General features: G+C 48.5%; 1 protein-coding gene across 1 annotated transcript in view; it reads right to left on the minus strand.

The window, feature by feature from the left end:
• Window positions 1–8700, minus strand: part of TNFRSF10D (TNF receptor superfamily member 10d) — a 28406-nt gene extending 19706 nt beyond the window's left edge. The window contains exon 1 of the mRNA XM_023216724.2: window positions 8424–8700. Coding sequence (XP_023072492.1) covers window positions 8424–8573 — 150 coding nt within the window. The 5' untranslated portion in view covers window positions 8574–8700. The remainder of the gene's footprint in view (window positions 1–8423) is intronic.
• Between the last annotated feature and the right edge of the window lie 2057 nt (window positions 8701–10757).

Raw genomic sequence — 10757 nt, forward strand, 5'->3', positions numbered from 1 at the left:
ACTGCAAACCCTTCGATAGTAACTCCCCATCTCCCCAACTCCCAATTCTTTAGTAGAAACTTTGAAAGCTGTATTATTTCACCCCAAGCACTGTCAGTCATTTCCCACCAGTTCTGATGTTATATTGTTATTATTTATTTTGAAACATTTTACCTTCCCTTTTGATTTCTCTGAACCACAGATTTTTTAGAAGTGTGTTGTTCAATAACGAAATTTTAGAATTCTCTATGGATTCTGTTACTGATTTCCAGTTTTGTTTCATTAAGTGTAGAGATCATATCGTGTGTTTTATAGCCCAGAACCCGGTCTGTCTTGGTGAAAGTATCATGAGCATAGAAAGGAATGAGTGTTCAGTGGATGTTCCACTCCTGCTCTTTAAATGTCAGTTAAATCAACGTGGTTCACAGTGTGCAGGTCGCTTGCCTCTTTACTGGCGTTTTCATTTGATTGTGCTACCAAGTGCAGAGAAACAGCTGATTTAATCTCCTTTTCATTCTATTTTTGTGTTATGTGTTTTGAAGCTGTATTACTAGGCATATACAATTTGTGATTATTATTACACTCCTTGAAGAATTAACCTTTTTAACTACAAAAGGTCCCTTTTGAGCTCCCATAATATTCTCTGTCCTAAAATTGTTAGAGTAGGTAGCTAGTCAGGTATGAGCAGGGCAGGAGGGCTCTCCGGCTTCTGACACCAGTAGGGTTGGGCGACCATCAGGTAGTTGATAACTGTGTCTCTAAAGTAATCACTGGTTACGGCCGAGCGCGGTGGCTCACACCTGTAATCCCAGCACTTTGGGAGGCTGCGGCGGGCAGATCACGAGGTCAGGAGATCCAGACGATCATGGCTAACACAGTGAAACCCCGTCTCTACTAAAAATACAAAAAATTAGCCGGGCGTGGTGGGGGGCACCTGTAGTCCCACAGAGGCTCAGGCAGGAGAATGGCGTGAACTCGGGAGGCGGAGCTTGCAGTGAGCCGAGACCGCGCCACTGCACTCCAGCCTGGGTGACAGAGGGAGACTCCTTTTCAAAAAATAAAAATAAAAATAAACAAAAAACTGGTTATAGCCGATGCCAGAAAAAAGCAGTCTCCCAATACATAGAAAACACCTGAAACTGATCAGTAGCTTCCCAATAAGATTTCAGGAGTGTGGAGAAGATCCTGGAAGTATGCCAACCTATAAAATCCCAACTCCGGCAGGCGGGCTGCACACTGTTTCTCAAGTCACCTGCTTGGCCAACTTCCAAGTTGTACTTTCCTTCTCTTTCCCTTCCTTCCTTTCCTTCCTGTTCTAAAGCTTTTTAATGAATTTTCACTCCTGCTCTGAAACTTGCCTCCATCTCTCCTTCTGCCTCATGCCCCTCAGTCCCACTCTTCTCAGGAGGTAAAGAGCTGAAATTGCTGTGGAACCATAAGGATTGGCCACCTTCAACTTAGGGTAACTCACATCTCGTCCACCTCTAACAAAATCACCTTCCTCTGATACTGAGATAGCCACGGCAGTTTTCTCGGCCTTACAGTCTGCATGGCGTATCTGTTTCCATCTATTTACTTTCAACAGACAGCATCTGTGCCTTCCTTTTAAGTCCCAGCTCGTATAGACAAGATATAGCGGAGTCTTGTTTTTTCAGCCCTTCAAACTCTACCTTTGACTGTGGTGTCCAGTGGATTTACAGTTAGTGCAATAATTGATAGTCGAAATAGACCTATAAGTTTACCATTCAAACTATGGTTGTCTAGGCTGGGCACAGTGGCTCACACTTGTAATCCCAGCACTTTGGGAGGCCAAGGTGGGTGGATCATGAGGTCAGGAGATCGAGACCATCCTGGCTAACATGGCGAAACCCCGTCTCTACTAAAAAATACAAAAAAAATTAGCCGGGCATGGTGGTGGGTGCCTGTAGTCCCAGCTACTCGGGAGGCTGAGGCAGGAGAATGGCGTGAACCTGGGAGGTGGAGCTTGCAGTGAGCCAAGATTGCACTGCTGCACTCCAGCCTAGGCGACAGAGCAAGACTCTCTCTCCGGGAAAAAAAAAAAAAAAAAAAAAAAAAACTATGGTTGTCTAGTATAATTTTACTCCTTTTTCCCCTGCATATTTTAATGTTAATTACCTTTTAGAATTTCATTTTAACTGGATACTGATTTCTTATGCAACATATTTCCATGATCTATGTGCAAGTGCTACAGGGAATACAGTATACATTCAAGTTTATATTCTATTGAAGGTTTTTTAAAAATAGATTTATTGAGGTATAATGGATATGAAACAAAGTGTATATTTTTGAAGCATGTAGTTTGGTAGATTGGGATGTATGTACACACTGTGGAACTACCGCCATTATAAGATAATGACATGTCTACCGTCCTGCAGTGTTTCTTCATTTTTCAATGTAATCCTCTCTTCCACTTTGCTCCTATGTCCCCAACAACACTTCTTCTGCTTTTTGTCACAATACATTAGTTGCATTTTAATAAGATGAGGAATCAAATGGTATGCATTCTGCTTAGGTTCCTTCACACGACATGATTTTCTGTGTGTGTGTGTGGTTTTTTGTTTTGTTTTGTTTTTTGTTTTTGAGACACCATTTTGCTATGTTTCCCAGGCTAGTCTTGCGAACTCCTGGGCTCAAGTGATCCCCACCTTGGCAGGACTACAGATGTGAGCCATTGCACCCTGCCCACCTACCCTGGCCCATTGACTATTATGAATTAAAGGCTATTGAAAAACATCAGGTGCAAGAACATGCTTTGACCTCTTTTGTGTTTCCTAAAAGCAGGAGATGAAAGTCCCCAGGGAAACATACGACAATCTCTGTTGCGGGAAGTCAGGGACCCCGAACAGAGGGACTGGCTGGAGTCGTGGCAGAGAAACATAAATTGTGAAGATTTCATGGACATATATCATTTCTCAAAATTAATACTTTTATAATTTCTTACATCTGTCTTTACTGCAATCTCTGAACGTAAATTGCAAAGATTTCATTTTAATATGGACATTTATCAGTTCTCAAAATTAATACTTTTATAATTTCTTACACCTGTCTTACTTTAATCTCTTAATCCTGTTGTCTTCATAAGCTGAGGATGTACGTCACCTCAGGACCACTGTAAGTGTATCTAACTGTACAAATTGATTGTAAAACATATGTTTTTGAACAATATGAAATCAGTACACCTTGAAAAAGAACAGAATAACAGCGATTTTAGGGAATAAGGGAAGACAACCTCAAGGTCTGACTGCCTGTGGGGTCAGGCAGAATAGAGTCATATTTTTCTTCTTGCAGAGAGCCTATAAACGGATGTGCAAGTAGGAGAGATACCGCTAAATTCTTTTCCTAGCAAGGAATATAATATTAAGACCGTAGGAAAAGAACTGCATTCCTGGAGGGAGGTCTATATACAGCTGCTCTGGGAGCGTCCTATGCGGTTGAGATAAGGACTGAGATATGCCTTGGTCTCCTGCAGTACCCTCAGGCTTACTAGGATTGGGAAACACCAGCCCTGGTAAATTTGAGGTCAGACCGGTTCTCTGCTCTCGAACCCTGTTTTCTGTTGTTTAAGATGTTTATCAAGACAATACCTGCATCGCTGAACATAGACCCTTATCAGGAGTTTCTGATTTTGCCTTGTCCTGTTTCCTCAGAAGCATGTGATCTTTGCTCTGCTTCTTTGCCCCTTTAAAGCATGTGATCTTTGTGACCTACTCCCTGTTTGTACACCCCCTCCCCTTTTGAAATCCCTAATAAAAACTTGCTAGTTTTGTGGCTCAGGGGCATCACGTACTTGCTGATATGTGATGTCACCCCTGGTGGCCCATCTGTAAAAATCCTCTTCTTGTACTCTTTATTTCTCAGACCAACCAACACTTAGGGAAAATAGGAATTACGTTGAAATATTGGGGGTGGTTCCCCCAAGAAATCTCCTTATTTTTAAGGGAAGTCGAGGCCAAGAGAGTACTGTGCAGATCTTGTTAGAATAGAACCACTCATCTTTTTAGCTTCCACATATTTACTTGCTTCTTCACAAGTTACTTGGTCTAATTCAGTATGTAAGTAACTGACTCTCACTGCTTCTTCTGCGCCAGGTAAAACTTGCATTAAATAAATATCTGTGTTGGCCAGGCATGGTGGCTCATGCCTGTAATCCCAGCATTTTGGGAGGCCAAGGCGGGTGGATCACCTGAGCTCAGGAGTTTGAGACCAGCCTGGCCAACATGACAAAATCCCATCTCTACGAAAAATACAAAAACGGCCGGGCGCGGTGGCTCAAGCCTGTAATCCCAGCACTTTGGGAGGCCGAGACGGGCGGATCACGAGGTCAGGAGATCGAGACCATCCTGACTAACACGGTGAAACACCGTCTCTACTAAAAATACAAAAAATTAGCCGGGCGAGGTGGCCGGCGCCTGTGGTCCCAGCTACTGGGGAGGCTGAGGCAGGAGAATGGCGTGAACCCGGGAGGCGGAGCTTGCAGTGAGCTGAGATCCGGCCACTGCACTCCAGCCTGGGTGACAGAGCAAGACTCCGTCTCAAAAAAAAAAAAAAAGAAAAATACAAAAACTAGCCAGGTGCGAGGGTGGACACCTGTAATCCCAGCTACTCAGGAGGCTGAAGCAGGAGAATTGCTTGAATCTGAGAGGTAGAGGTTGCAATGAGCTGAGATTACACCACTGTACTCCACCATGGGCGACAGAGCAAGACTCCATCTCAAGAAAAAAAAGAGTAGTCTGTGCTTTTCTCCTGTGTACCTGTCTTATGTCTATTTAATCCTTAGGAGCAGCCAAAAAAAAAAAAAAAAAAAAGCCCTTAAAGGGGAGCTTAGCTTTCCTCTATGACTCAATGGTGACTCTATCCTAACACCATCCTCCAGGCCAACAATACCACACCCTATGGCCTTGCACCACCATGGCATCTCTGGAGGAAGGGGAGGCAAGGGTGGTGATCTCATGCCTCCCTCACTGTACCTCCTTTAGTTATATGATTCCTGGTGTCACCTCCCCCACCACACCTTGGGCTCCAGGGAGCAGGATTCACATGGGGTTCGTCGGTCCTCCCTGGCTCCACCAGACTCCAAAGACAATAAAGGGCTCACTGTCTATTTCCTGGGTGAATCACTTTCCCCCCAAGCCCATGAGGTGAGCACAGCTTACAGCCTAAGGACAGGCTCCAGGCTGTGGCACAGAGAGGGGACCCCGAAGAGCCGTGTGGACTCTGCTGAGGATCCACAGGAGCTCCCAGAGGCCAAGTGCAGGACAGAGACCAGAGAAGCAGCTGCTCAGAGAACTCTAGCTCTGCAGAGGCCCAAATATGGCTGCTATTATACAGAAGGTGAGGCCAAAAATGCTGGAGACATTGCTCCTGAATCTCATTTTGCCACTTGTAAAAGAGGGAAAATGATCTACACTCATTTCCCCGGGTTGTTAGGAAAATCCACTACCTGAAAATGTGCAGTCACTGGCTGGGAACAGGACACCACCTGGCCAACAGCACAGGCTCGGAGCATGGCACTGTCCCCACTGTCCCCATCCCCAACCTGGAAGTTAGAGCCTCGCTGCCCTGCCACTCCTGGATACAGGACAGAGGACCAGAACTGGGACCGTGGCCTCTCAGTAGGGGCTGGGTGAGCAGCCATCTGCAGTCATCTGGATGGAGACCTTTCCTGCTCACTCTTAGAACTCCAACCCAGGCCGGGCACCCACCAGAAGGACAACTGGAAGAGTGGCAGGTAAACCAGGCTGTGGCCCTGCAGTGCCATCACTGTCCTCACTTGAACTCTGGCTCCTCTGTTCCTTGATGGCCCCTCCACGTGGTGCTCCACTCCAGTCTTAAAATGTTTCTGCCCTAAGCTCAGGGAGCCGGTACTGAGGTGCAGGTAGGAGCAGGTGCAGCCTCTGCTGGGTGGAGGACATATGCCCTGGGGATCCAGAGTCCAAAATGACTGACACCAGCCCTGAGGATGTAATTCATCTTCCCACACCTGCTAACACAGCCCTCTGAGGTTTACACAGGGCTGTTGAAGATCTTTATCTCCTCTTCACTTTACAGGCAGGAGCTGGGGCCACACCAGTGTCACAGAGCTGGAGGGGAAGCACAGCAGGGCCCAGCTGTTCCCAGCCTCCAATCTCAGGAGTCCTTGAGAGCCTCAGAGTCCAAGATTCTGAGCCGTTGGATCTATTCGATTCCTACTTTGATAAAGAGAGGGGCAGGGTAGAAGCACCTGTCACAGAGATTGAACCAGTCCAGCGTTGACAGACCCAGGACGTGGGGTCAGGAACTGAGCTCAGCTCCAGGCTCATCTGATATCCTCCTGAAAGCCTGAGGACGGAGACCTTATCTCCATTCACAGGCATGGCGGGTGGCAGGGACTGGCCCCAGCTGACCATGGTTTCCCAGGAGGATAGCTGGGAATTCGGTCTTCCCTACCACCCTCCCCTGCTGTCTCATCTGGATCCCCCGGTAATCTAGTGGGAGTAGATTTGGTACTTTGGTACTTCCAGTACCAAAGAACTCCTGTATCCTTGAAAATTCCTAATACCATGAAGGAATGAAAGTACATAGCAATGTGATGAATCACATTTTACTTCCTAGACTAGCAAAAAATGAAAGCTAAGTGTAGCAAGGGTGTAGGGACACAGGCACATTTGTGGACTAGGTGTGAGTATATGCTGAGTTCAATGGTCTTTTGGAGGAAAATCTGTGAACATCTAAAGAAACTTCTGAAATCATTTATCCCACAGAAGTAGAAGTAAAATTATACTTTTAAGGAGTTGCCCAATAAGCTGGTGCACATGGATATGTGGACACACGATACATACAAGGGTATTTAGTACAATATTGTTGGAATTAGCAAAGGAAAAGTCAGGGTGGGATCTAACAAGCTGCCCCTAGGCAGTAACAGTGAATTAACCTGTGGCTTTACCCATGCAGTAAAATACAACACCCTTGTTTAAAGGAAGATCAATCTGAATGTACTGCCATAAAACATCTAATGTGATTTCTGTTAGCTCCAAAATTTTAAAGAGCGATTGCGCATTGAAATTCATTTAATAAGGCAAGACTGATGGAGGGAACAAAGCCTCCTTTGGGATGTATAGAGTTCACATTCCCAAAACTGAAATTCACGTTGCTGGCCTTGTCTACACTGGTCATCCACACATTCTCTCTTCAGGTCCACTGTCCTAACACAGCCATTCTTCTACCTGCCTCAGGTAGGTCCACCCACTATAAACTATTGCAGAAGTCGGCTGTATAATTTTTGAGAGGTGAAAATGTTACTGCTTTTCTGAATTTAGTATTAATTTCTTGAAAGAAAACATGCAAACTCTCATAGTTCCTGTAATCTTGTTTTATCCTCCCCCTTTTGTTTTGGTATTATGTAAGGAACCTTAGAAAGTGCTGTTGGCAGAAACGTCAATCACTCTGAAAAAGTCGTGGCAGTCTGCACATTTTACTTATAATAGGTCCTTACTGTGCACCCCACCACCAATCTCAGTTTCCAAAGCCAACTCACAACGAGAACTCTACACCTTTTATGCAAAAGGAAGGGGCCAGCCCGCGGTCCTGTTTGTGGGATGCAGAGGGGACACACGGGTGACAGTGGAAGACACTGGTTAACCGCTTCCTGCCACTTTCAGGGCTCTAGAGTAAATTAAAGTTGCAAAAACAAGCGTTGGAAAGCTTTTTCACCGGCTGTTTGTTAAACGGTTCTCCAAGGAACAGGTTTAACAATGTAAACACAGGGTTAATTTTTTTTTTTTTTTTTGACAGAGTCTTGCTCTGTTGCCCAGGCTGGAGTGCACTGGTGCAATCTCGGCTCACTGCAACTTCTGCCTTCCGGGTTCAAGCAATTCTACTGTCTCAGCCTCCCAAGTAGCTGGGATTACAGGAGCCTGCCACCATGTCTGGCTAATTTTCCTATTTTTAGTAGAGACGGGGTTTCACCAAGTTGGCCAGGCGGGTCTCCAACTCCCGACCTCAGGTAATCCCCCCGCCTCGGCCTCCCAACGTGCTAGGATTACAGGTAGGAGCCACCGCGCCAGGCCTGGGTTAATGTTATTAATGAACGGACTAACGAAAGAGGCCACCGCTCTGTGGCTTCCAGAGGTTTACTACGGAGTTTCCATCTTGACTCCCTCCCTCCGTTGATTCTGGAACTTACTCCAGGGCAGCTCAGTGCGGTCCTCGCCTCACGGGACAGCCAGGGGGAGCGCGCGCTCAGCCCTGCTCCCTCGCGGCCCGGTAGCTCCTGCCCAGCCAGGGGACCCCAATCTTCCCGATTCCGACGACGGGTTCGTCCTGCCCCGGCATGCCCCGCCGCAGGCGACCCGGGCCAAGCGTCCCCGCCACGTCCCCCTCTCTCCCTGCCCACTCCCGGCGCCAGGTGCGCTCTTCCCCAGCCAGGGACCGCGGCGGGTACTCACCGGCAGCAGAACCGCGACGATGACGATAACAAACTTAAGGGTCTTGGGCTCCGGCAGCCATGACGTGGTTCCCGACGCCGTCCTGGCTCCTGGATAGCGCTCTGCTCGAGCGCTCGAGGCTGTCGGGGCGCTGTGTCCGCAAAGTCCCATGAGAAGGTAGGTGGAGGCTCTTCGCCCCTCTGAAGTTTGGGTAAAAAGCGCCAAACTCAATCAGAAATCGTCCGGAAATGGTCCCCGTAGCTCGTGAGTGTGGAAAGCTTCCCGCAGCTACACTGCCAGAATCCTAGCGTGCACCTCCGCTTTTATAAAAACCCCGAAAAAGGCGTGGTCACTTCTAAGCACTCAGAAAAGGGGCATGGCCTACCCCAGTACCTCGGGGAGGGCCCAGGTTGTGTGCGTGGGTGCATGGACGGAAAGGAACTAGTTCTTGCCGGCATTGGTGACCCCGGGGGCCTGTGGTTTGATTCTGAGTCCTGTCCAGGCTGTGGCAAGCAGAAGGGGCAGGAGCTGAGGCGCTTCCCACTGCGCTGCTAGTGAGGTTCAGAGGAGGCACTGAAGGCCTGTCCTGAGCCTGCTCCCTCCCCGGGACGCCTGTCTCTCCTCTTGTTAAACCCTGAACTACTTCCTGGCTTAAAGACTTCAGTCCACTCTTAGCTTCTGCTCCCGTTCCCTCCCCCAGCGGCCTCACTGACCACTGCTCTGATGCCACTGCCTCCAGCCCCCTTGCTGCTGTGACCCAGCACCAAGCTTCTCTGGCAGGGGCTTGGTACCCCTCAGCAGCGGGTGCCTGGCACCAAGGAGGGGCCCAATAAGCACATGAGTGGACAGAATGAAGGACGCAGAGGCCACGACGGGCACGTGCAGAGGCTGAGGAGTAGGTAAGAGGGAGAGGAAAGCCAGGGGCATCCCTAGCCACAGCCTGGCACCCTTTGCATGGTCAAGGCACGAACACTCCCTGACCAACCTTGAGGGCTCTAGTACTGAGGCCCCATGGAGACAGGGGAATCAGGGGAGTGGCTTCCAAAGTCTGTCCCCAAGTCTAGTGTCTACCCAGGTCCAACTGTCTGACCTTGGGCTACTTACCTCCCCACACTGCCACTGTGAGGACAGACCCAATGTGTGGTACTGAAGGGTGCCAGCTTGTAAGCCTAGGCAGTCAGGTCAATGGCATGACTCCTAGACCCTTGGGGTCAGTCGGCTCCTGACCCCGCACATGGTAGATGGAAGAGGATAGCACTATAGAAATGAAGATTTTTTGGCTCACCAGAAACCTGGGATTGAAATGTCATCCTCTCCACAGGCTTGGATTTGAGCAATGGAGCACCCCAAGCACCTGCCAGGCCCCAGACACTGACCTAGGGCCAGAAATGTGTGCCAGGGCCAGGAGCGGTGGCTCACGCCTGTAGTCCCAGCACTTTGGGAGGCTGAGGTGGGTGGATCACGAGGTCGGGAGTTCGAGACCAACCTGGCCAACATGGTGAAACCCCATCTCTATTAAAAATACAAAAATTAGCTGGGCATGGTGGTGGGCACCTCTAATTCCAGCTACTTGGGAAGCTGAGGGAGAAGAATCGCTTGAACCCAGGAGGTTGCGGTTGCAGTGAGCCGAGATTCGTGCCACTGTACTCCAGTCTGGGTGACAGAGTGAGACTCTGTGGAAAAAAAAAAAAAAAAGAAAAGAAATGTGTGCCAGGCCCCAGGCACTGAGAAATGTGTGGGGTCAGGAATGTGTGCTGGGTGCAGATCCAGGCAGGAGGTCAGAGGACAGGGACTTCAGGAAGACTGACAGCATTAACACAGAGCCACCAGGGCCTGCAGCAAAGTCCTTAAAGCACCTTAGCTCCCTTGGCCCTGGAGGGTGGACCACACAGTGTAGACTAGAAACCAGACTGCAGGTAACGACGCATTCTGTGTGCCCTATGTGGGACACTGACTAGGGCTAATGGCAAAAGGCTGTGAGCACCTCCCGGGAACTGGGCCTTTAGATCATGAAGTTTGCATTTGAGAGGCTCTTACTAGCTTGCGATGGAACACTAACTGAAGCTCCCCCTGTGACTGAAGGACATAAAATAATCTTGAAACCTGAAAAACTCGTGATGTCTTCAGTGATCTTGGAAAAGCTGTAACGGGGAGGGCAGTCCCAGAAGAGTTCTGTTACAAAATGGAAACGGTTTATGTGGGATCCTGGTGCCTGAGGAAGGCAAAGAGGAGACACTCATGAGCAGGGAGCCTCTGTTCCTCTCAGACTGACTCTAGAACTGGGTGAGGAGCTGCTGGATTCTATGGTCACTTGGACACTTCCCTATACACAGCTGTTTACTGACTGACCAAGAG

The sequence above is a fragment of the Piliocolobus tephrosceles genome, chromosome 7 (genome assembly GCF_002776525.5).
Source record: "Piliocolobus tephrosceles isolate RC106 chromosome 7, ASM277652v3, whole genome shotgun sequence".
NCBI lineage: Eukaryota > Metazoa > Chordata > Mammalia > Primates > Cercopithecidae > Piliocolobus > Piliocolobus tephrosceles.